The sequence below is a fragment of the Manacus candei genome, unplaced genomic scaffold, assembly GCF_025592945.1.
Source record: "Manacus candei isolate 608988 ecotype Guabito, Panama unplaced genomic scaffold, ASM2559294v1 h1tg000043l, whole genome shotgun sequence".
NCBI lineage: Eukaryota > Metazoa > Chordata > Aves > Passeriformes > Pipridae > Manacus > Manacus candei.
The window spans coordinates 7,111,692-7,138,498 of NW_026138091.1; the positions used below are offsets into that span (position 1 = coordinate 7,111,692).

The 26,807-nt window shown below is 35.2% G+C and overlaps 1 protein-coding gene across 4 annotated transcripts in view; it reads right to left on the reverse strand.

Annotated features, from left to right (window-relative positions):
• Positions 1 to 208: 208 nt before the first annotated feature.
• Positions 209 to 26,807, reverse strand: part of XPOT (exportin for tRNA) — a 29,032-nt gene continuing 2,433 nt past the window's right edge. For 3 of the 4 annotated variants that reach the window (XM_051795772.1, XM_051795770.1, XM_051795769.1), the window contains exons 2-25: positions 24,634 to 24,767; positions 22,888 to 22,970; positions 21,697 to 21,753; positions 20,100 to 20,169; positions 18,714 to 18,932; positions 17,953 to 18,137; positions 17,442 to 17,610; positions 15,912 to 16,148; positions 15,575 to 15,613; positions 12,434 to 12,496; positions 11,328 to 11,452; positions 10,358 to 10,502; positions 10,095 to 10,214; positions 9,830 to 9,924; positions 8,998 to 9,067; positions 8,460 to 8,698; positions 7,681 to 7,966; positions 5,703 to 5,892; positions 4,453 to 4,569; positions 4,252 to 4,367; positions 3,730 to 3,777; positions 1,879 to 1,950; positions 1,293 to 1,349; positions 209 to 814 (exon numbers count right to left, since the gene is read on the reverse strand). In XM_051795772.1, the coding sequence (XP_051651732.1) occupies positions 788 to 814; positions 1,293 to 1,349; positions 1,879 to 1,950; positions 3,730 to 3,777; positions 4,252 to 4,367; positions 4,453 to 4,569; positions 5,703 to 5,892; positions 7,681 to 7,966; positions 8,460 to 8,698; positions 8,998 to 9,067; positions 9,830 to 9,924; positions 10,095 to 10,214; positions 10,358 to 10,502; positions 11,328 to 11,452; positions 12,434 to 12,496; positions 15,575 to 15,613; positions 15,912 to 16,148; positions 17,442 to 17,610; positions 17,953 to 18,137; positions 18,714 to 18,932; positions 20,100 to 20,169; positions 21,697 to 21,753; positions 22,888 to 22,970; positions 24,634 to 24,693 (2,889 nt within the window). In that variant the 5' untranslated portion in view covers positions 24,694 to 24,767 and the 3' untranslated portion in view covers positions 209 to 787. Of the gene's footprint in view, positions 815 to 1,292; positions 1,350 to 1,878; positions 1,951 to 3,729; positions 3,778 to 4,251; positions 4,368 to 4,452; positions 4,570 to 5,702; positions 5,893 to 7,680; positions 7,967 to 8,459; positions 8,699 to 8,997; positions 9,068 to 9,829; positions 9,925 to 10,094; positions 10,215 to 10,357; positions 10,503 to 11,327; positions 11,453 to 12,433; positions 12,497 to 15,574; positions 15,614 to 15,911; positions 16,149 to 17,441; positions 17,611 to 17,952; positions 18,138 to 18,713; positions 18,933 to 20,099; positions 20,170 to 21,696; positions 21,754 to 22,887; positions 22,971 to 24,633; positions 24,768 to 25,725; positions 25,839 to 26,807 lie in introns of all 4 variants that reach the window. The other variant, XM_051795771.1, reaches the window with a different exon arrangement.

The window sequence follows — 26,807 nt, forward strand, 5'->3', positions numbered from 1 at the left end:
ATGTTATAGAATTGAAAAAAAAAAGTAGCAGTGTGTATAGACCATTGCAGGGTGCAATACGATTTATTATCTAAGCATAAGAAAAATTGCCAGGTTCAACTCAAATGTAACAGCCAGAAGGTTCAAAAATGCTGTAGCTTTGAAAGATTCAGCTAAAATGATTCAGAGAGACTAAATGTTTCACTGGATAAAATTTTATTTTTTTATAAAAAAAGATAGAACCAGATGCTACTTTTAAGTGAAATCATTTATTACACCAATCTGTTTTATAGGAGGTATATATATATTTTATCATTAAGACAAATTCAATAAAATGACTATCTACAAGAATGACTTTGATTGTTTTATTTTCATGTCACCATACATGAACAAATGAATTTTATGTCTTATTAAAACATTTTACTCCGTATCAAAAATGTACACATTTTAATAACCATTGCTATGGTCTGAAGGGATTTTTACATTTAATTCATTTAATTTAAAAAATAAGTGTCATTTCATTGCTTTACATGGTACAGGTGTAAGCTTAAATCAGCCTATATATAATAAAAGTTTGTGTAGGTATACAGGTAATTTTTCATGTTGTCACATACCTTCATGTTTGAGACACTGGTGGGGAAATTGCATTTCTTTTTTGCAAAAGGTTGAAGTATGTACTGATGTGAGCACAAAGCAACATTTCTTAAAAACAAAACCAGTTTGAATGGCACAAGAGTTAGCATTTTTATAAATTAACAACTAGAGTTCTGGATTATGGAAACAGGTACATGAGATTCCAGTACTTTCCTTAGGGCTTGGCTCTCTGGAAGAATACCTGTGAAAAATTATTTAAAAAAAATTAAAACAAAGGAAATACAAGACATGGAATGGTTGATGTATAAGGTAAGTTAGTTTGACAGAGCTCATTTTCATGTTCAGCATATTGGTTAACACATCAGGTACAAGGATGTGACTTGTGCTATTTGATTACACTCACACCCTCAAAAATGATGCATTCTGACATTCTCTACAATTATAGCATAACCTTTTTGCTATTTCAGCTATTAAATAAAAGCCACAAGAACATCAAGATATTGAGGAGATGGCAAGGTGCTAAGAATAAGTGACAACTTTATAGATATAGGTTTTTTGTTTTTCCCAAGTAACTAGTTTTAATATTTGGAGATTCCCTATAGCTAAAAACCACTAAATAATTTAATACTTTGATTTTACTTCAAGTCACTACTATGATTGAATTGCATGACAAAGTTCAAGTGGAACTAAAAGCTATTTAAAGAAAAAAATCTTTATACCTTTAAGTAATTTTTAAAAACTTTAGCATCAGGCTGCTGAAGTGCTTGACAGAATTCCTGTAAGAGAGAATAAAGAAATATTAACTAAATGAAGCAACGAGACAACCTGAGATACATTAGGAGCATATAAATACCTCGTACGTAAAGCCATTGATATTAGTTTGCATTTTCTCTAATGCACAACCAAAGAAAAGCATGTTATGGATAAAAACTTGTAAAAGGCTATGACAGTCCAAGTGCATTCTGGGGTGAAAAACTGTTTTTGCTTTTTTCAAATACAGGATATCAGATCCATTTTTAGCTGAGTAGACAAACAGGACCATCTACAAGGATATCCTCAAGTTAAAATTTGAATTCAAGTAGGAAGATTGCTTAGACAGTCACATGCACTGGACTTTCTTTTTTTTTTTTGCAAGGTATGCTTACAGTAACTTTACTCCTTATGCTAAATTAATCCTATTCTGATATGCAATAACTGAATAAGTTTTATTGCTGGGGGAGGTTAACTTTGTAAGTACTCATTTTTTCCCCCATTTAACATTTATGGTTGTTAGAGTTTTCCAAATGTTCTTTTAGGAATTCCCACCTGGATTATCTCAGGAGCTACTTGCAAAGAAGGCAAATACTCTTGCTGAAGATACTGAATGCACTCAGGACCCTAGAGAAAAGCAGTACACAATTTTTCAAAGTATATTTTTTTACAAATGGAAAATCAGTCTGATACTGTATGGTACAGAAAATTGAAAACAGGTGGTTTATATGACTATTATAGAGAAGTAATAGCATATCAAATGCTTATGTTATTCTCAGCTGTTAGCAAATAAAAAGATTTGTCAACCGTGGCATTAAGGATTCTACTGCAATTTGGTATCTTTTGTTACACAGCAAAAGAATGCACAGAAAATTGCAGTGAATAAGAATTACAATAGAACCAATCAGTTTGTTACATGTCAACTGTAAAAAATGGCTTTTAGTATCTGCCTACTGTTTTACCACACTACTCCCACTGCAAAATTTAGTAGCCAAGTGCAGCTAAACACAGTATTTCTCTTCTTGTAACTTTGACTGTTATCTGCAGTGGACTAAGCAGTAATTATATGGAACTTCCAAACCTTTGAGCAGTGCAAACATTTTGATTAATGCATCAGTTTTTGTTTCCTTTACTGTATTTATCAGATAACTCTCATCACAGGAGGGATTACTCTACACTGTCAGAATACAAACATGACTCAATACATCTACCTGGGGAAAGTGAATCAACTTTATTAATTCACATAAGTTACCCTAGAACTAGAACATGGTATACAGTACACATGAGGGGAAAAGATTTCAGATAATTTTCCCATATTTGTCTTGATTTGTCCTGGTTCCTGCCAGGCCAGGGTAATTTTTGCAGGAGGAGTAGTTATTCTGTACCAACTGTTGGGTGGTTCCATGGTGCTCTGAGTAGTACTGGTTTCTGTGTGGTGAGCTTTTTTATCACGTGTAAGTCATTCGCTTTTCTTGTACCTCCTTTTATTATTATTGTTACTGTTTGTTTCTAATTTCATTGCTGTTTCCAGGAAACTGTTCTTATGTCAACCCACAATCTTTACCTTTCATGCCTCCAGTTCTCCTCTCCAGCCACCCTCACAGGGAGGGAGAGGTGGGAGTGAGTGAGCAGGACATGGTTTCAAGTGTTGCAGTGGGAATTAGGGAACAGTATTCCTAAGCCACAACAGTGTAAAAAGAAACTGTATTCATAATAACAAGTTATTTCCTTTACCAAAGCTTGATTTCCTATGGATTTCTCTCTTCATTGCATTTCGGTAGAAAAGGAACAAACTCAGAAGGTCTCTTCAATTAAAACACAATTCCTTTTCTGCCAGTTTGTAACTTCTTACAATTTTTGTGTAGTTGTGACTTTAACTTGCATTTGACAGAAAAGTTAGCCTGTAAGGTAAATGATGTAGCAAGAAACTAACATGAACATAGAAAGGGTTTCATTTCCCATTAAAAATGGGAATACACTACACTGTTTTAAGCATTAGACAATGCAAAATTTATTTTTTCCATGTTTTTCAATCTAGTCTCCTACACATCAAAATACACACTTATTTTTCACACAGAAGTGCTCTACAGTACATCACTAATGATCTTTTATGTCAGTTTAATTACTACACTGAAAAGTGAAAGAATGCCAATTGATCAATTAAACACAGTACCAACCAAGTGAGCAGATTTTTCTTCTTGATGAAGAGTCAATATTTTGCAGTAATTTATCAAGAAGTGGAAGTACTGGATCCTGTATCCCTGTGCAGCATTATGGTCATCTTGTTATTTTATATAACAGTACAGCAGGAATTCAGCATAGTAAGTATCTAACTTTTAGAAACTGATAAAAGCACTAGAAAGAAACCTGCAACAGTTATTCCCTGTAAAGTATGATGAAGCTTACCCTTTTGAGATGAATTGTTTTTAACGTCACTGCACACTCTGATAAAGCCTGAAATGAAATATATAACATTAGACTGTTGCATTGGTCTATTGGTTAAGTATTCAAAGCTAAAGAACTTAATAAAGACCAAAACAAGGGCTAATTCATGCTATTATTCCCTCATTTACCTGTCACATAATTCAGAGTCTTGACCTTCCAGGTTTTGTTCCACTCTAATCAGAAAAATTTCTGCACAGCTGAATCCAAAATGAACTAAAGAACAGTCAACTGTGTATGTTCACTTTCAGTGAACATACAGGTCAATGTTAAATACTCAGATCTGCAACTGATTTCGAATGTAGGGAAACTACAGAATACACTACTACTATGATATTCAATAATTAATCATTCAGGTATCCACAATTAAAAAAAAAACCCAAGGGGTGAGATGACAGTCTTTAATACCACATGGCCATTGTAGGTTTCTTAGCTTGACTCTGCCCCATAAGAATGAATGGAAAAAAAAAAGTCCATAATACACACCAGTACTGTCTGGGCATCTGCTAAGTCAAATGTTTGCTTCAAAGGTGCTAAGAAACATGCAGGAACAATGTGCTTGTAGACAAAGTCTGCAAAACCTACTGGTCCATCTTTACCTCCTGAAAAGAAAAATAACATTCCAAGTTCTACTATTGCTTCACAGATAATAGCAACTGCAAAGGAATTCTGGAAAGGCAGTCTTACCCCAAAGCTCCACCAACTTAGAAAGAATAATAAAACAAGTCTTCTGTGCAATAGGATCTGGGTAATCCACTGCTCCTTGAATGACAGTGAACATCACACGCTCCACATTCTCTGCACCTTAAACACATTAAAATGAGCTTGTCATTTCAACTTGCAGCCTAAAATGTTTTGATACTGTTACACTATTTTATATAAATACTGACCTGGAAGACATGCTTCAACTTCAAAATAGCTCTTTTTTGCACAAATCTCAAATATTTTTGGGAAGTTTCCCCTACGATGCAAGACAACTCTTATTTAGGTTATAATTTTTTTTTACGTTTGGAGATTTAAATTGTTCTTCTGGCCTTTAATACACACAAAGGTGAGAAGGGTATTTTGACCTGCTTACAAACACAAATTTTCTCCTCTTTACCTAAACCTGGTAGACTTAATTAAAACTCAGTGGCACTGAAGCAGTTAGCCTATCTTGCAACATATGGCAAGATATTTTTTACACATTTAAAATTTCTGTGCTTCATCTATGCTTATTTGTTTGATTCCTTTAAAAATTTCTTGGCATATTGCAACTACCAAGAGCCTCTTTCAAGAAAGCTTTCCTTTCCCACTGGTATTACCACCATTTGGTAAGTGGAAGGAACTCTGAGCTCCAACCAGCTGAGTCAGTTTAAAGAATCAGGCAACTAGATATCTGACTCGAAATTCCTGCCATGAAAAGAAGTAACCTCCACCTGGCCACTAAGGGTGAGGAAAACCTGGTAACTACATATATAGTAAGTCACATGATGCCTTCCACCACCACAGATAACAAGATCAGGTGGTAGTGATAAAAATTTGCAAAAGTTACTGATGTGCCTCTCCTTCAGAAAATGAACACAATGAATACTGGCAGCTGTGAGTGGTCTTGCCCAACAGTCTGAACACTGTTGGATGTATGATCTCTGATTCACCAGACAAATACAATGATGCATGAGGATGGATATACCATTCTTGTCCTTACAGACACAGTGATCACATTAAGCTGAAAAGATCAATAAGGAGAATATGCCTATTACAGATGGATTTCACAAACCCAAATTCCTGTACAACAGGTAATTTGAATCAGGCAAATTGAATACTGTATTTACATGAATCCATTCTACCTTACCATAGTTAATGGTACTTGACAGGAACTAGGCTAATGATTTTAGTAGATAAAACCTAGCTGAGATTAACCATAGTGTTATCTTTTGAGCAACTGAACTCATTACCTTGATTAGCTATGACTTCACTCATTCCACTACCAGTTACTGTCTGCAAAAAAGCAAAGTAACTCCTCCGTAACATTTGTTTTTCTAAAGCAGCAGACTGGTCATTTTCTTCTGCTGGAAGGAGCAACACCTCAAAAATAGCATGAAGTAGTGGCATAAACATCTGTTGCAGAAAAGGTGAAACCTGTGTCTGTGGAGATCAGAAGAGAGTGTCAACTCAAACAGAGAAATCAAACATTTAGAAGTTAAAACTTACGGGCTTATTACAATTCTGAGCTTGGATTCACTTTTAATATTAGTAATATCATGTACCAACTACTTAAAGCAAGCTGCATCAGGGTCATCATGAACATTCCTGGATCTTGACTTACACACCAACTATTTCAAGCTTCTGAACAAAAAAAACTAGCCCTGCCTAGTCTCATTCTAAGTAGGAACAGAAGCTTTTTCAGGATTTTTCATCCTTCTGTTCAGACAGACCATTTCAAATTTCCTGAAATACCATCCCTAAGATGCTGAGGCCATCTTTTGTAGAATTTTTCTTTAAGGATTACTGAAGAAGCACAAACGCTTCTGATGTTACAGAATAAACTTGTCACTTACAAGCAAGTGAGAAATATATGGAAGGGCACTAAATTAATTGAACACATATGAATTGAAAAACTGAAGGTGTGTGTTATTCAGTCATGCCTTATAATTCTATAAAGAGGCAACTCAGATGTTTATTTCCTAATGCTTAAGCAAGATTTTATCTTTAATCTTCTCTTTATTATACCTTGAAAGTATTCAAGACTATAAGATGGAATCTTTGCTTCCCCTAGTTATAATAATAATAGTAGTGTATAATACAAAGTTAAATATTTCACACAAACATGGTATTTGTCCAGTCTTGCTCCTGTGACTGTTTTGCTTTTACTTTCCTCACCTTTCACTGACTATTTTTAATTATCTTCTGTTATCTTGGATTCCTTTTAGCACAGCTTGCTAAAAGGACTAAAGTAGTAAGAGTCTTCCTCCCTAATCTCTTAAATACTCGATTTTTCAAAAATCCCTCTCTGCTCTGAAGATGGGATACTCCAAACAGCAGTCCATCCACATGCCAGATTCACACACGTATATTATAGCTCTGTTCCACTGCTCACAAAATGCGCCTCTCTCTTCACTTGCAGTAATTTTAATTTTGCATTCTGCTGGAAAATTTATTTAAGTCTTTTTAGAGGCTTCTTAACCTTCTCATACAGCCATGAATTTCCCATACCATTCATAACAGTTTGATGTTCCTGTGGCAGCTCCAGGGAATTAAAAGAGGTAACAGGTTAGCAACTTCATCTATTTCACTGACTTAACATTTGAATTGTTTGAAACTAGGAAGCTCTCAAAGATTACACTTTAAGAGCTTTTGCCAGATTATTAGTTGACAGTCCTACTCCTGTTTATTACATATCTCATGTGTGCCATTTCCAAACCTCCATATTTGTCCATGTATTTTTAATTGCAATGCATTAAGCCTCGGTGTACATTTTATGCAACGCCACTAGATAGAGATCTCGTACATCATTATTCCTCCCTATACCTGCATCTGATATTTCTGTATCTCTGTCTTCTGGAAATCTCATTATAAGAAATGAGAAAACTCACTTCAGAGCTTGCATAGTTTGTAACATTAGCTTAACACTTCAGGGAGGGCATGAAGCTAACTGTGTCAATCAAAAAAAAATCTGCAAGTACTATTTTAAAATATTAAACTCAAAAAATAAACACAATATAAATATAATCAAAGAAAAAACACTCATTCAATCACTGTGAATCCAGCAATGAAGGACCGTGATGGAAGACAATGTTTCCCAGTAGCAGCCTGAAAAATACACTGATTTATAAATTCTAAGGTAAGGTTCTAACAGATACCTATTTTTCTGTAATGAGAAAAGAGAAGATACCAGCAACACTTTGACCCTGAAAAGCTTAAGCAATATCATACCTTAAACTTAGCTGTTATTTGGTTTATAAGAGGAATGAATTCTTGAAGATCTTTTGCTTCACAATCTTTAAGCATGTGTTCAGAGGCAGAAGGAATGAATGGAAGAACTTCTTCCTCTAGGCAAATAATCATGCGGTGAAGGAAAGTGCGGACACCACTTCTCAGAACTTCCTTTTGTAATGGACAACTGAGAGCTGGCAGAAATGTTTGTAGACAGTCCAGATAAACCTCTGAGCATCCACATTGCTTTACAGTTTGCTTATTGCTGAAAGCCTTGCTGGTTCGACTGTAAAAGCAGTACATCAAGTTTTATATAAGCTCACGTTCAATATAATGAAGAAGCAGTAACACTGAGAACAACAAATGCTTTAAAACCCATGCACTAAACTAGAATATTCCATTTCATGAAATTAGAGTCAAACAGTGGAAGTAATGAACAGAATTATTTGATATGAAGTAGAATTGCTTTGGCAGTTTTTGAGAATTAAATTCTAACAATTTACAAACAACATATGATTAGAATAGCTCCATACAATTCTTTGAGCAGCGGAATAGATGCTGATTCATTATAAACTTGCTCAATATTCTCTGTATCTACATCCATAGCAGCCTTTTCTAAAGGACTTAACTCATTTTCTGGGCTGCCATAAATTCTACAACCACTGATGATTTTCTAGGTCAATGAAGGTAGAAAACTCAGCTCCTCCTCCCAATAAATCCTTTGTATTTTCCTTTTACTCAAACCAGAAATGTACACAGAGTCACTGTGTTGTACCTACCTAGCAAACCCAACAGCATGATTGAGGCAGTCAGCCAGTGCCATCTGTCTGTCCTCATCTTGTGCCATCATCAGTTTTTCTAACAATACTTTGAACTTCTCCATCAGCGGAGTCAACAAATTTCTCATTAGAACCTGTTTTCGTTCTGCAGAGTATTCGCTGTTAACTATTAACACTCCAGCTGTTTCATAAATGAAAAGTTGATCATCACTGCTTAACAGTGCCTGGTAACCATTTTCCTAAAATTGAAGATAACAAGTGTAATTCACTAAGCGTTCTTTATCAAGGCTGTCTTCTCAAAGTTTATAGCCTTCTATATATACCCATCTCTATCCTATGCTCCCAGAAACCCACATAAGCAAGATTATTAAAATTAAGTACAAAAGGTACATGCAAGTGATCTCAGACCAAAAAAATCAGGATTACTATTTGTGTTTAAATGTTTGCATGCTAAGCTTACAATTCAGCAAGTACTCAGACACACAGATGAGTTAAGTGCAAGCCTTATTCATTACTAAAATCTGCTGCAAATACTCACAGGAGGAGAAAGTTCCATCAGGTCTTGTATTCTATTCAGAACATCTTCAATAAAGGGATTCATTTGCTTACTGAAGTAAAACACAAAGTACATAACACTATTTAGAAGCACGTGCATTTTTACAAGTTTCTTGATATTTTATTTAAGCTGTAAAGCCAGACACCACTTCTCAATGTAGAAATCCCCGTTAACTATCAAAGCCCTGCGGCAGAAAAATCTGGCTTAAGGATATGGTGCTCGTGGTAGGCCAAATAGATACATGGCATAGTAGGAAATAAACATTTCTTTCTTTCCCTCATTTTTTCAAAAACATGGACCATCTAAGCAAAATAGTTTCAATAACAGTTGAAAAATAGGATCATGTTGAAATCTGAGCCATTTCTGAGCTTCTTCTACCTCTACATTAAATACAAGCCTATGAAATAAGACCAACAAGACAGGACTGTTTGAAGGGTTCTAATACAATGAGTAAACTTCATCAGTATAAATACCATAAATACTCAAAATTTGGTTAGGGATAGGGAAGAGTTACTTCTTGTGAATCTCCAGTTCCACTCACACTCAGCTCTGCTCACTGAGGAAAAGCAGAACAGACGGACATTGTTGATCAGCTTTGACATCTAATCAAAATAAACTAAGCATATGTATTTACACTTCTGTTACAAATTTTTCCACTGCTACCTTAGCATTATACAACAGGACAACCCTGCTAGAGCACTGTTTACTACATCACTGCAGTGCACTTGAAGCCCAGCCTGTTTCAATGACAACTGTGACTTACAGAAGGGCTGTGTATGGTAAATTCAGTGCCATTTGGACGCATTTTACTCACTTGAGAGACTTGACAAATCTGGAAAAGAGGTAAGCTGTTCGACTTCGTACTTTGGGACTTGTATGGCGAAGACCACGGTGATCTAAAAATGCCATCTGCAATCAAGAAAAGCATCTCAGAATCCCTAAACAAAGCTGGGGGAATCTAATCCAACAGTTTAAGAAATCCAGCTTCTTTAGTGACCTTCAGAAAATAGGAAAATTTCCTAAGTCTAAAGAACTTCCCTAGTCTTACCTAGTAAAAATGTAAATGAGGTGAAACTTACCAGAACAGTTGGAATGTGCTGAGGTTCAACAGCAAAGAATTTTTCATATCTAACCACTGTTTCAAAGAATTCCAGGGTCACAGATGTATGCTGGTAGGCACTAACACCAGAAGTCACCAGCTACAAATAAAAGCATTAGCATTTTAGCTGTTTATAAAACTAACTGCAATGTAAGTGACATGCTGGTAATTAACGTGAGCCATTTAAACTGAAATGTTCCAGTCTTTACTGCCATTTTTAAATAGCTCTCAACACATACTTACTGTTCTCATCATGTCTTGTAAAGCTGTAGCTTTAGTAACATCACCAGAGAAGTGAGCACCATGAGATACAGGAAGAGCTTCAGCCAACATATACAGCAGCCTTATTGCTACTTCTACTTCCATAAATCGCGTAGTCTGCCAGTTCCTAGAGAAAGAATATGAACATGTTAGTCTTTAGTACCCTAAATAGGCTCAAAAGAACATATTTATACTACGAAAAACACCAGTAAGGCCCAGGCAGTATTTCAGGATGCTTCTGAAAGACTTTATCCACTAACACACCACCTCTTCATCAGAGCACTACCAATTTTCTTTTACCAGTTTCAACTTGAAAGCTACAGATTTCTTAAAGTGCTTACTTCAGTACAAAACCACCTACTATGATGTGTGGACAAGCCATTCAGCCTCACACAAACAGAGGCTTACTAAAGAACAAGGTACAATTGTTTATACACAATACTGGATTTCTATTTGTATACACATAATTGTCCTCACAGTCAGGCAATTAGTAATCATATTTCTTTACTTACATGCAGTTTCCACGATTGGATCTATAGTTTGTTTTTTAACAAAAATACTTCACTTACATTTTTTAACCCTATCCAACACTTGTTTTTCTGATAAAAGTAATGCATAATATTTACACCTCAAGGAAACTCTTATGAGATGTGGCAAAGTGAACACCTGTCCAAATGGCTGTTGGTGTGTAGGTAAGTGACAAATATCAAGAACACCTCTAGGAAAGAAGCACTATCATTTAAGGTTACAAAAAGCAAGCTTTTTCATTCTAAAGAGTTGAGTAAAAGATTATACAAAGTCACATTTATCATTAAGTTGTAACAAGCTCATTCTATCAATTGGTTTCATATTGTTGCATCACACTTAAATTCATTACTAACTCTGACAGTTTACAAAAGGCAAAAAACTCCCAAAGAGCATCGTGCAAAACAAGTCAAAAACCCCAACTTACTGAAGTGTAGTGTTAAAAACTCTGCGGACAGACGCCAACAGTAATTCTGGTGAAACCTGGGCAAGTCTGTCCAGCAACAATTTTAATTGTTTTCTGTACTCCACAAACATTGCTTCATCTTCACCCTACAAAACATTCACATCAGTAAAGTCCATATTTTCACGTTTAAATTCATCCACAACCATTTTAGACAATTACACCTAAACCAAAAAACATGTATATACAAAACCAGTCTAGCATGCTCAGAGAATTCAATAATGCTCACCCTATACTCTTGCAACATAACAGCAGGCTCCTTTTATGGCTAGTTGTAATATGTTGAGATACACTGCATTCAGTCCAGAAGCATATTAAAAAGGCTTTCCAAACTGAAAACTGGCCAAAAGTACAAGAAAGAAAATGCTCTTGGCAAAGTCTTATTGACCCAATTCTTGAAAATTGACTCACTCCCCAAAAATGTTTTTTCTCAGCATCTGTCTTAATTTTAAAATTGGACCTCATAGCAACATTTATGATGGACTGCATACAGTTTAGGTTAACCTTTTTAAGACTACAACTCTCCAAACAGCCTGGAGCAAAAGTAAATCTGTCTAACAAACTCAATCATTACTGTTGGCTGATAAAGATGTAGGCATGAAAGGAGAACTCACTCCACCTTTATCTTGGTTTTGCAGAGGTTTGACCACCTCTAGTAGCTCAAGCAGCATCTCTTAAAGAGTTTCATTACACATTTCTCAAGTCTTTTTGCAAGATAGAAGTGATGTGCAGAAACACACCAATTTGCACTTGAACAAGCCACCTTAACAGCCATGTTTAGGTATCAGCACAGCTGTGTTTGTCTAGGAATATCTTTGCACAAACACAGCCAGAAACACTCTTAACTGAACTGGCTTGGATATTCCTTTACTATGTTGTTTTGTCCTATGCAGACATATCCAGAAGTTAAAAAAGCTTTCCATGTAAGAAAAAAAAAAAATCAGGCTACAGACCTTTGCTTCCCACCTTTAAATCTCTAGTTTAAGAAAAACATGGATTTTCAAAGTGTGAGCAAGTTTAAGTACATATAATTAAATGGCATTTGTCTGTTTATTCCTATAACAAAATACCTCATTTTCAAAATTATATTCTTCATCATATGTCAACTTCTTCATTACAGCCAACATGATTGCCTAAGATAAAAACACAACTGTAAGCATAGAAGCAGACAAGTTATAAGAACCAACAGTTAAAATTACTACAGTAAAGAAAATATGAAAGCAAGCATTATGTGTTTACATATATTTTTAATCCCATTTGAACTATTATTTTCAGAGGTTTAGCAGAAGTTAACGGTCCAAATCAGAACAGATGGATTATATCCAAACAATACACAGATGCTATTCCAGATACACAGCATAGATGATTTGGAGCTCTCAGTCTCTGACAGTACTATCTGGCCTTATTCCCAGCTTGTGATCTGTGTTCAGTTCACAGTGAAAACAATCAAGATGACTGAACTAGGCAGAGGAAGCTAAACAGTTGTCCAAGATACTATTTTAAAGGGACGGGTCAGCTCAGCGGTAACATCAACGTCTCTAATAGCTCACAGTCATTGGGATGGGTGAGTAACATCAATCTCTACTCACTGTTTCAATATTGCTTCAAGAAACAGTGCACTATACTCTAGTAGCTATAACTATCTGTAGCACATAGTCAATACTATTGATTGAAGTATTTTAGTCTAATCATTATCATCACCATAATCAATAAAATAGAATAAATCATTTATATATTTGGTTTGCCACCCTTAATCCTGCAGGACAAAGTAGCACAAAGATTCAATTATACCTATACAATCTTTTATACATGAACATAGACTAAATCTGGGACTAGGACTGGATCCAACCACATCTAGACTCCTCTCTGAGAAGGAGTCTAGAAAGCAAGGGTGTCCTTTCTGCACCTCGTGACTCAACAGGAGGGTCTCTCTAATAAACCTTGTCCACAGCTGAAGCACAATTCCACCTAAGTAGGGACTGTTGGTATGTCTTAAAGCAGCAATAAAGGCCTGATCTTAGCTCTACTTAAGTCTGAAACTCTAAATATGTCACTTTGATATTACTCAGTATTTACTAGTTCAGGTTTTCATAACTCTAATTTAATGTTTGAAATACATAGAGTATTTAATTCCATTCATACTTGACAGAATGGACAGATGTTGGACTAACACACACAGTGAGCTAAAAAAAGTATGTAAAAATCTACTATATTTTAGTTCTGGGGAACCTACAAAAACTTGTATTATGCCAAATGGACAGAAACCTATTCTGAATTCCTCTGAGTCAGAGGAAGACCATTTTTATATCTATGACAACAATAAAGTGTTAGAAGTCGTGAGAATATGAAGTAGCAACAAGTAATAGGGCAGGACGTATCCATATACCTATTACAAGGAATGAGTTCACTGAATGTTGGAGAATACTCAGTAGAATTTTAACAGGTATTTAAATCAGCATTACAGAACGCCTCATGCTTATACCTACTACCAGGTGAAGACACAAACTTGTGTCGTTTTTTCTTCATATTGGTTAAATTTAATAGCCAACAGCTGATCATATCAGCAAGACCTTGATTAGCATTTTGTGATTTCCTTTCAATATGGAAGGTTTCAGAATGTAGATAGCCACGAATTTCAGATAAATAATAAAGGAACAAAGCACATAAAAACCCCCAAGAAAACCAAACAAAAACATCAAACCACCAAAAAACCCTCACAAACAAAAAACCAACAACAAGCAACAAAAAAACCTTTTGACAAATGAACCATCATTCTTCATTTTAACTGCAAAACCTGAAATTCCCTAACACTAAAATGGACCAATGAATTAAACTTTGGTTTCTGAGGTGAAATTTAGTGATACTGCAGAAATAGATACTTTGACACCAAGTGTCAGCATGACCTGTGAGAAGTCTCTGCTTCTGTGTAAAAAGTGATATTAAAGAATTGAAATAACTGCAAAACATTAATGCAATATGCTTGTAGCCAAAGATATTTAGAAGGACCTGTCATTCTAAGAATTAGAAATGTGATTTTGCTGATGAGAAAAAACTTTGGAACTTTAAAGGCAAAATAAACAAGACCCCCCCCGTTTTCCTGTTCAAATAACAAACAAGTTAAAAGGGAGAACTTAGGTGCAAAACTTTAAAGGAATGCTGCTAAGCCCACAATTTGAAGCTTAAGACACACAACAATAAGTTTTAGACTATTTCCCATTAATTTCTTATTATGAGATGGATGAAAGAAAAAAAAAAACATTGGTACAACTGCTTCTCAGTTTAACACAAATCCTCACAAAGTGCTCAGTAAAATTAAAAAATAATTGCAACATGAGGATCTTCAGCATGACAGTAGTTTTAGCAAACTTATTTCAGTAACAAAAATAAAAAGATTCAGTGATAGTATCAAAGTTCACCTTAGACAGGTACATAATTCAGTTTTCTTTGTAAAGGAATCACACCTGTCAGCTGTATCAACTTACAAAACACCTGCAGCAATCTAACCAGTTCAACATCCAAATTAGGACATCTACATAGATGTCCTATAGAGAAAAGAAATTAAAAGGACTGGGCTGAAGAATTCAAATAAAAGTTTACTACTTCCAAAATGGAACATAAACCTTACTTATTAAACTTTATGCTTTAAATATAAACTGAAGTTTATCTCCACTCAAGCATATAAACTTGATCTGAATGTATATTTAACATAATGTTTAATATATAGCTGCTTATAATTACAACTGTTACAGCTGAATTGCTGCTTCTTTCATAAGTTTAACTTATATTATCATGGAGTTCTTTTTATGACAACCCTTCCTAGACTTCTTCCAATCCTTTGGAATTATTTGTAAAAATACAAAACTTCAAGAAAACAATTCTTCTGTACTGATTTAAGAATATTCTGTAAACAGTACAGCCTGTACAGGATCTTACCAACACATGCTTAAGGGTTGTTTGGGAAGACCAGCTCTAAAATAGCTTTCATCTTTATACACAATTCAATATGGGTTTACTATTTAAGAAACAACTGTAGTTACTTAGCAGAAGATGGAACACACTGACCTTAAAACTTTTAAGTCTTCCCTTTTGATTACTGTCACACACATATTTCAAGGCACATATAGGAAACGTGATCTGTTTCAGCAAAATGAAACATTCTGATTCAATGTGTTCTTGAAGAACAGAATTTGTAGTAAAAAGAAAATACTTACCTCTACATTAGCTTTTTGTTGGTCTGAAAGTGCAGAAAGCTGTAAAATAAAATTTAAGTGTTATTTTTTTTGTATACTTTTTTATTAGTAATGGAAAAAGACAGTCTTGGTTTTTAACAGCCATATGATTTGCAAGCCTTCTTTCCACTTAACACAAGATTTAACCAAACTCCTTCAGATCTCTAAACACTACAGAAATAGCACAACCATAGGCGTTAAAGATATCGAATGCTATTAGTAAAAACCTATTTTGCAAGTCAGTTTGCACATAGTATGAGATCTATATATTCACAAAAATATCAAATGAAATCATATGTTAAACTGAAGTCAGACATACTTGTTTCAGGATGTGAAGGTAATCATAACAAAAGCCAATGATGTTAGAGGAGATGTCATCGTCTTCGTGAATTAGCAGTTGCAACATAAGGGCCACTTTTGCTTCAATAGCTTGTAGAGTGTCTTGAGCACTCTTCATATCACCATTTTTTATCAGTTTAGTCCAACTAGCTATTAATGCTTGCCCCATCCCATTGACCAGCTTAGAAAATCTGGCCAGAAAATCCACATCATCTTCCTGCAAGGAAAGACACCCAATTAAAAGTACTATCAGAGCTTAAGTTTAAATGGCATGAGCTCACAGATTGTACTGCACATCTAATATGTTGAAGTAATCCCAACATTTGTCTCCTAGACAGAAAGTACAATTGCCTGGTTCCTTTTCCCCTGGGAATGGAAAGAGAAAAAAATTAAAACAATGTCAGATTTGGCTGTCCTCCATTACACAACAGTAGCTTGCTTCATCTCTTCAGATTAGTTTTTTCTCTTTTTACTTTACAGAAAGAAGCAGATTCAAAATAAAAGCAGCAGCACATACCTACCATAAATTTTAGGCTGTATGAGAGGAAAATCTTTTTATGGGAATACTTCAAAGAATTAACAGCTGTAGCTCACTTATAAAATACTGATAACAAGTAACTTTCAGTACTGCCTGTAAGAGTGAGTTAATATTAAATATTTATGGCTTGCTTTTGCTGAAATACATTGATCAGAATTGAGAAATAATCCTAGACCAGTCACCCCAACAGATGATTTGCTCCCTGCCATAACTGTGCAAAAGCTAAATAATGACAAGTCTACCTCAGAAAGACTGAGGTAGGAGTTTTTAGAGGAACACCTTCTGAATTCGTGAATGCACATGTTCTGCATTTTAGTAGGAATAAAAATTTGACAAAGGCTTAAAAATTAAGAGATAACTGCCTTGCAATCTAAGGACTACACCTCCATAAGAACTGGTTGCTCTTTCTCCACAGCAGGTAGCAAACAGCTGTTCCTTAAACACTGCAACTGCCAGGGAATATCTGTTTAGTTAGTAGGTATACTTTTCCATCTTATCTATAAGCATTTCAAGCCTGACACTTGATGGTACCAACAAGCAAACCAGCATACATGTCCTTAAGAAAGCTCTTTCCCCGACCTAATTATGCATAGCTGATCTAATGTCTTGCCCTAAAAAATTCTACCTTGGCTACAAGACCTATTACAGAACCATTCAGAAGAGAAGATTCGAGACAAGGAAACACAGAAGCAGCATTAAGAGTAAGCACAACATGCTTTAGGAGAGGAACAGAGGAGTTATATAATACCTTGCTTCTAAAATGAAGTGCTGCGTTTAAGTTAGTAATTAACATTAATAACACACTGTTAGTTTAAGTATGAGAAAACTGTAAGAAGCATTTAGCTTTGATGCAGAAGCATAAGTACTTCTCCCTAATCTGTGGACTGTTTTATAGTTTTCTGCCCATTTTCTTATTTAAGAACTGTTGGAAACCTGTGACTTGTTCCTATTGTTAAAAATCAATACACAAACCTGATCAATACTGAAGAGGCCAGCAGACTGCAATACTTGACATAAAGATTCAACCAATTTTGTTTTATCAATTGGGTCCATTCCCTTATTTACAATTTCAAACAAACAATCACAGGCTTCTTCTCGGAGAACTTCCACAGACATGTGACCTAGCAGCATATTTATAAACCTTCGGAGAAAAAAAAAGTTTATTTTCATATGTACAAAGTAGCATTGCATAGAAGCTTTATATTGTGTTTCTTTTTATAAAATAGTTTTAAAGTCTATTGTACTGACTAAACCCAGCACTTGACACATTTTAAGGAGAACACAGCAACTGAGTAGTGTTTAGTTTGGCCATTGTATCAGCTTGGCTTGCAAAGACAATCACTCTACTGAAATTCCCCAAACTGCAAAGATCTATATATAGAAGTCCTTCTTCCGAGATGAGTTTTGATTCTGTTTCATAGAAATACAGTCAGCACACTATCACAGTTGTTTTTGCAAATTTTTTCCGTCAAAACCCCCTTACCTTTCATTGGCTATCAGGTTCAAATCTATCCAGGATACATAAGCTCCAACTACTTCAAGGCACTGGCATGTCAGCTCTGAGTTATTATACTGATAGTTTTGTAAGATTTGGTACCACGATTCCACCAAACTTGGAATGCACTGTTCCCTCATAGTATCTTTTAATAAGGTGTTCCTACGAGCCTCCTGTCAATACAGAAAATAGATAAGTCAGTGTTGTTGTGGATTAGCATCTTGTTAAATTAGTAGCAGTTCTGTATCCACTACCACACACCAGTTGTCCTAGCAAGATATGTAAGTCAAATCAGAAACCCAAAGTGAATACTTTTTTTATTTTCCAAGAAATAAAACAAAAATATCCTAGGTTTGTTTTTAGTTTGTTTGTTGGTCTGGGTTTTTTTACCTCAATGCCCAAACACTGAAAAATGGCCCTGCCGATCATTAAACGGACTTCTGATGTTAGGACTCTTTGAAACACACACTAGAAGAAATTAACATTTTAAAATTAGTCAGTCTAGTATTAAATTGGCTAACTCAGTCCATTAGTTTTTGTTTGCTAGCTTTTCAAGCAAAAAATAACTCATTAGGTGAAAAGTATGAAGTCATAAAAGGCATTAAACAACATATGGCTTTTGGATTTAAACCACCCAATGTTTCTAAGGAACAGCTGCCACAGAAAAAGACCATATCTGCAAACTTTCTGCTCTAATGAAAAAGAATTTTTTTGAAATTTAAAACAAATAATGCAAAACAATAACTTGCCTCTGATGTATGAACAACATCTCGGTCCACCAGCTCAGCATCAACAGCCATCAGGATTCTGAGGTACATATCCACACCTCGTGGATTAAGGTCAACTACTGATAGAATGTCAAAAAAAAACTTGGGCCATTTTGTGAGATATTCAGTAACAAAAAGCAATGCAAAGACTTGTGCTGCTTTGTTGCGAATAAAGGTCTTCTCAGGCTGGGGATTCAGCATCTGGTAGAAACAAGACATTTTATTCGTATATTAAATTATACTACATTAGAGAAGAGTCTCATGTGTCTGTTGATTTCTCTATAGTGATTAATGTACTACCTCTCTTCCCAGTTGAGACCAATAAAAAGTCTCACTTTTCCAAGGATTTTGCAGAAAATTTGGCTAAATCATCATGTAACAAGGAAAACATTCTCTCTGAGTGATACAGTCCTAAGCCCTTCATTCAGTACCAAGACATTAAGTGTACTATTCAAAGACTAAAACGTCATTTGTCAGCTTGGTGACAGGAGTAAACAAGAACTTCCAGAAACAAGTTACAGTCCTCTTGTAGCTAGCTTGTGCCTGTATTAGATGTTAGCCTTAAGAATAGTAAAGGATGTTCCTAAATCTAAGATCATAAGGGAAAAAAATCTGTCACTACCAATCTCCACCTCTCTCCTTCCTCTTTTATAAACCCCTAAATGGAACAGTTTGCCATAAAGAGAAAAGCAACTTAATCCACTTCACAATAATCTGTTCTTTTTAAAGAGTTGTATTATATTCCATTTCCTACTATTAAGTTCTCTACACAGCAACCACGTTATTCTCCAGTGCAGAAGTGGAATGACAACTAGATAATGGCAGGTATAGAAAAAGACTTGTGTAAGCCCACTTGATGGTTCTGCTCACTGCAAACTCCTGGGTCGGACTGATATGACATGTTCAGCTTTGTTAACTAATTCCACAAGAAAGAATAGTCCATCCTCTGTCACAATACTAACAGAGGGGTGATGCTGTTGATTCATAAACATCTGCTAGCATTTTAAATCGATAGGAGTTTGCTCAGGAGGGTCTTAGAATTTCTGTTCCTCCTCCAGGCACTCAGGAACATTAGGAATCTGTAATATAATTCTTTGAAGGGAAATTTTAATACTCATTTCGCACACAACTGACTAAACCACAGTCATTATCTAATGCAAGAGTTTTATATTTAAATTCAAGCACAGACTTCTTTACAACATTTGATTTAAACAATTTTTCACAAATCTTTAACCACTGGATACCGAATACCTTCATGAATCCATCTTTAAACTCAAATAACAGATTAAACGTTTAGCCCACGCTCAATGCCTTAGGCTAGCCTACTAAAAGCCTACTCTGTAACACTGCTGTGAAGGACAGACTTACCTGTGCTTGCAGCCATGTTATGAGCGTTTCCCTAATTAGCTGCTGCTGGACTTCAGTAAGTTCAGAGTATCTGAAATAAAACATATTGAGATCAAAATACAACAGCTTCATGACAAGTGCCAAGTAAGGCAAAAACTCTCAATAGGGCACATAATGTTGCATATCAACATAAACGGAGGGTTCCTAGAAAATGAATTTACAAAGCTATTTGCATGTTAAAATTTTGAATCAAAGACAAAAATAAGGAAAAAATTTATTTTTTATTTTATTGCATTTATTCTATAAATCCATATTAATGGATTACATTTTGAGGTACTACTGCCTCCTATATTGGAGTAGGAGTTTGAAGCTTTACAGGAAGGGTGCTCTATCAGCTCTAAACAGGACTTATGACCCTGACAAAAATACACATTTGACCATATGCTATGGGGAGAAGGAAGAGACATCTGTATATGCTCAAATTTGTTTACTACACGTGGAAGACTGTCAACAGTGAAAAGGAAGTCCTTCACTGATTTGACCTACAGTACATTTATTATTAGACATATGTCAAAAACCCAAGCAAACAAGTAATTCTGCTTCATTTTGGGAAATTTTGACATTATATCCAGCCCACCTCAAATACTACCCATACAACACCTTCCTAACACAAGCGAAGCTGAGAACACTCTCTTTGCAATACAGCTAGTTATAGGTCTGTAATTCCTTAGCAGGAATGACTGCTGAATGGGACTCCATGTTCCTGTCACAGCTAACTATTCATTAAAGAGAAGAAAAAAGCAACCCCACTGAAACTGCTCAAAGAAAATAAGCAGCAGGAAAACAAGAAAAAACATACTGCAGGAAGTAGATGACAAGAATGGAACAAGCAGAGGAAGGTGGACAGTAAGGTAAAATAAGGTAAATAAAATCACAGAAAATTAAGTCTTTAGTATTTGCACTCAAACAGAACTGTAAAAAGCAGTTTACAAAACGCATCTTATTCCTATCTAAACCCGACCCACATGTTTGGTGTATTGCAACCAGTCACGGTGATATTCCAAGATGCCATGATGCTCCAGTCCAGATGAAAGGAGTCCAAAGTGAAAAAAAAAATATATAGTTCCATGCAATGACACTGATATTCTTTCAAAGTATTTTTCCCTAAAATTACAATTCTATGAAAATACCACTCAGTGAAAAGACTATTTTCTCTTAACATCTCTGCCATGGTTATTGAATGAATAAGGCTTTGTCTGAAGTCCAGGAGTCTGTACTGAGCAAGACTGCTGCTTGCAGGACTGTCTTCTGCAAAAATCAGTGAGAGTACAGAATAAGGCCTGAAATTCCAGAAAGGAACGGCTAAGTAAGTCTCAAGAAATCCTTTGTGACTGGGTCTGTGTTGGGCCACACACAGGTGTTAGACTAGCTAAGAGTAGCGTGTGCTGCTTAAAACCTCTCTCAGGAAAAGGTGAAGAAATACAAGAAAGTCCTCTGGACCAGATTACAGCCACCTCATCAAGCGTGGCAAGACAACAGCCACCACTTAATTTGCAAGCAGAATAAAAAGGGAAAATTAAATGGACGTATATAGGTGGTATCAAGAAAGATTACTCACTTGAACTTAATTTGATGTTCCAGGACTTGAAAACAGAAGAACTTGATGTGATCATCACTAGAAAAGAAAATTCCGTTACTGGCAACAATATGGTACACTTTCCTGGGAAGAAAAACATTCCTCAAATATTACAATAAGATTGCCCCTTTGGCAAATCAAGAATAACTGTGCACCAAAAAAAAAAAAAAAAGTTGCTGCTGTTGTTACTTCAGAGCAAAAATGAAAAATCTTAAGCAGTTAATTTGATAGAAATGAGCAACTGTTAAACTAATATTTATGCTTGATATTAGCCTTTTCTTTTCTACAGCCACCTATTTGTTATGCTTTGATTTTGGTAATGAACATACAAAACTACAGTACGGCTTGTATCCTGCCTTTATAAAAATAATCTGCCAGGCTTCAATACTATGTTTGAGGTCCACTAGTACACCAAGTGCAAGTTGTACACTGCATCTCAAAAATCAAAGGTGAAGACAAACTGAGGCATACATTAGGAAGGTACATTACATATGCTATGTAATCTATATGACTTTATCTTATTATCTAAACATTTTAACAACCATAACGTATTTTTTTAAAAGATTATAAAATCCTGTTTTCTAATATTGTGTCATTTTACTTACTGCACTGTTGGAATCAGAAGTTTTGATGAATCATTTACAAAAAAGTATTCACTATAAATTACTGCTGTTATTCAGGAGATATTCACCCCTCATTTTCCTTCCAACCTGAATTATTCCGTAATACATCTACAACCTAGTATTTTTTATGTAAATACACAGCTTTGTGCAAAACTAACTGAGACTACACACTCTTTGCATCTCGAAAAATGGGATGGCCTACTCCATAGAACAGGGACAAGAACTACTTATGGGATTACTACATATAAAACCTATGGTCTCCCAGTGGGCAATTTTCAGCACTCCTTCTTATGGGGATAAGATAGCACACTCTTTTCCCCTGGATTTCATAAAGCAGTAGTCTTTAGGTTACTAGATTAATATGGAGTTTAATTTATACACTGTCCTTCCTTGAAAGGCATTATACAAAGGCCACAGATCAACTATGATACTAAAAATAGTATGAAGACCATATTAACTTTTAACAATTTACAGTTTGCCTAATATGCTGCACAGCTAAATCTCAGCCACATATATTAGTAAGAAAATAAGAAATTATTAACTACATTACCTGTATATACTCTGAGCTAATGCTTCTGCACAGACTTGCCAAGCATCCTGAGATATCTTAAGCTGCTCAAAGTAGGCTAGTGCCTGCAAAAAATTATCTTTAAGTTTCATTTAAAAAAAGAACAAAGCACACAGCAAGACAATTAATTTACACCTGGCCTCATATTTAAACAGCTCTTCTTCAAAAAAACAGCACTATTTGGATACATTCAAGTATTTATATGGCTCCCTAATTACTTTAATACTGATTTTTTCACCTAATATGACAGGTACTCATTTTCACTTCACATTCAATACAAATATTTTTGTTACTTAAATAGAGAAGTCGTAGAATCAGAAACGCTGAGGTGTGATGGAACCTCCAAAGACAGTTGACTAGAGAAACTTGCTCAGGGCCTTTCTATTTAGGTGGAAGTTCACATCCAAATTAAAATTCCTTCCAAAAATTATAAAGAGAAGGTGATTTAGATTTTTCACTGAAAACAATTATTTTTGTTATACCACTTTGCCTGTATCCAACACCCCAAGCTTAAGAAACATTCAAACACTGGCCACTCGGACAACTGTCAGTTTAGAAATCTACTACAAAAATCAGAAAAAAATTTCTACTAAATTTCAGATAATCAAGTTGCTTATCAAAACTTCTAAATAGCTTTTGACAACAGTTAATTTGATTCAATTGCTTTGGCATTTAGTGTGCCTTGTAATACAAAATAGTAAAGTAAGTTATGAAACAGAGATTATAATTATTCAGAAATAAGTTCTAAAATAAGAATTCACTTCCTGTAGTTAGTACTTGTGATTTTCCTAAACTTAACAGTTTTACTAGAAATGGTTTGATACTTCCTTTATGTTACATCTTACATGATGAGTGAAAAGGTAAGTCCCCTTCTGCTATGAAATATTTCAAAACTGGGCAGACTGCATAGTTATAACATCAATAAATCTATAAGCTTCAAATTTTAGTGATATTCTACTAACAGAACACTAAAGATTAGCTATATCTATCCTTCCAAAAAGGACAAATACTCAGAATGAACACATGTAATAGGCTGCTTAGTAATACTGCATCAAACCACATTTGTAACTTTCTTATATGTTCTAGAATTTCTTTTATGAACACAAACCCATGGTATTAATATCCCCATTTCTGAAAGATTTTACTGGAGATTCTCTTGTAGACTGTTGAATCAACTTGGTGATCAGTAAGCAGAGATAATTACTCAATAGTTATATAAATAGTAACGTCTTTTCATAGTAAGTAACTGTTACCCACACACCATGACTTTCTTAAACTACGACAATACAAGTTGCACTACAGCTGAAACCACACATTAATTAAAAAGACACTAAAGCTAGGTAATCCATCAAAATAATAATTAAAAAACACATATAAGAATCAAAAGGGCAACTTCAAGCAATCTGTTTTCTGTAGCTGCTTTTCATTCAATGAGAACCTACATAAGGAGCTGAGCAACAAGTATAAAGAATTGAAATGACTTAAAAAGTCAGAGTCCAGAAAAATAAACTCTATGCATGTTAAGTGTAACTTCACTGAACTGATAATACATGACTGTCAGCTTACATGTTTGCAACATGACTTTGTGTTATACTTGCCACCACAAACCCTATGCGCTGGTTAACAGGAAAAAAAAAACCACAACCCCCCCCAACCAAGAAAACATGAAACTTTTGCACAGGAACAGCACCTCCAGTTACTAGAGAGAAAAGGAAGTTAATTACATACTCTTTGCCTGAAGTCTGCATCAGCATTTGGGTTTAGCCCTAAAAGGGCTTGTTCATCCATTTCTACTGCTATACTCTTTGTTTCCTGCTCCTAACTGGTTTGCCCACTTCTTCCAGAGGGGAAACTACAATCATCTGCAAATAGAGAAAGAAAAATTTTATTTACTCAGCAAAACAGGAACAATTAAAAGCAGGACAGCAACAACCGCAAGTTTTCCCACAAACATCAAGCACACAGTATGTACTCCAACTGAACATGAATGGACGTACTTCTGATACAGATATCAGAATTTTAAGTCCTTCAATCAACTTTTCACAGTACTATATTTCTTACTGAATAAGGCGATTTTTAAGTTTCCATATATTTCAGTTCTCTTGAAAAGAGTTAACATCATCTGAATTAACAGAGAAATGGCATGATGTGTATTACTCAACTGAAAGGCTTAAACTCAAATTCCAAGCATGCAGAGGTTTCAGCAAGCTACGACAGAAACATAAATCTGCTACTTTTTTTCTGCTGTATTTTTTTCCCCCCACTACAAATTTAACTGCGAAAAAAATCTCTACTCATCTCTAATATTGTTAAGATGCCTCATAATCCCCTAGAGGGGCAAAGCTGTTAGGAGGTCTTTCTTCTAAAGTAAGCACACATAACAGAAGTGTCTTAGAAATTAACCACAAAATACACCATACTGAGTTGTTAACAAAGTTTTCTGTTCCTACTAATGAGTGCTGATTTACTAGCAATGATTTTTATTTAGAAAATTCAGTGTAAAATTAACAAGCGAGCTAGGCAAATGCTCTAAAGACGACATGCCTCTTCAGGCTGTTCTGCAATGCTCTGGTAAAATGCAGATAATTAAAAAAAAATTAAAATAACCTCTGTCAAATTGTAGGATGTCGTTAGACAACAAGAGGGGACAAAAACTCATCTATTCTTCAAATCCCTGCCCCACCTCCCCCCCATGGTACCACAGTTAATTAGGCCTGAAATCAGGCCTTGTTATGTAAGTATGTAGGAGGTAGGGGAAAGGAAGAGACAAGAGGAAGAGATGAAATACAAAAGAGCTGTGGTTTGAAGCTGCCTACATACCGATAGGTAGTACTTCTAATTTCTTAGTATTGCGTGTCTTCTGCACGCTCTCTCTACTGTTCACCCTCCCCCACGGGAAGAAAGGTGGCAGTGACAACTCACAGCAAGCAGGACTGAAAAGGAGAGCCCCAAATTTAATGTGGTGATAGACCTTTCTATAAAACTCAAGACAGAATACACTATACCAAAGTGCATAATGAAAAGCAACTTAATAAGTAAAACTGAGTTCATACAAAAAAATAAATTGCAAGTTTCAGCAGCATAGAAACCAGAAAGTCTGGAACAAAGAGATGACTCGTGGCAAAAGAAGCCTCACACACTGCCTTAGACAGTGATTCCCCTCGGGCAGAACCTTCAGGGATTAAAGTTGCTTTGCCAAGCCTTCTCCCTCTGCATCCCCAGCCCCCAATCTGTTTTCCACATAATCAACATCCAGACCAGCCAGATTAAAATAAAGGAAAAACGATTTTTTTTTCAACAGCAACTCATCAATAATGACACAAGTAAAACTATTTAATATACAGAAGCATTTTTTCCATATTTACCTGCTGATATCACTACATTACTACCTTTTGGACAGATGATCTATCAAACACGTATTCTCTTCACCTGTTATTACTAACAGCAATACCAATCAGTTCTACTAATTTTATAAGTGCTACATGAGCATATTTAAAATTTCGACTTCGACCATATAGCCTTTTCTAAAGAGTTTCATCCTGATGACCCACCTCTGAAAGACAATTGAGATAAACTATCTGAATGAGCCTTTTAAGAAAGCTAATAAAATAACTTTTTATGCCTCTGGTTTTACTTAAGCAGACAGCCTTTCACCACAGCCTACACTTTGAAAGCAAACTGAATTGTGATTTTAATAGTACTCACAATTCACAGAATCCATTACAAAATGCACTCAGCTATAACATCAAGTATGTCATTAAAGCAAGTTTTATTTATAAAAACAATCAATAACATTAATACTTAATATGCAGCTGTGTAGATAGTATTGTCTTTTTTACTTAGAGATGATTTTTTTGTTAAGCAGTACACCCATGTTAGGTGGCAAATTCATCTTACTACAA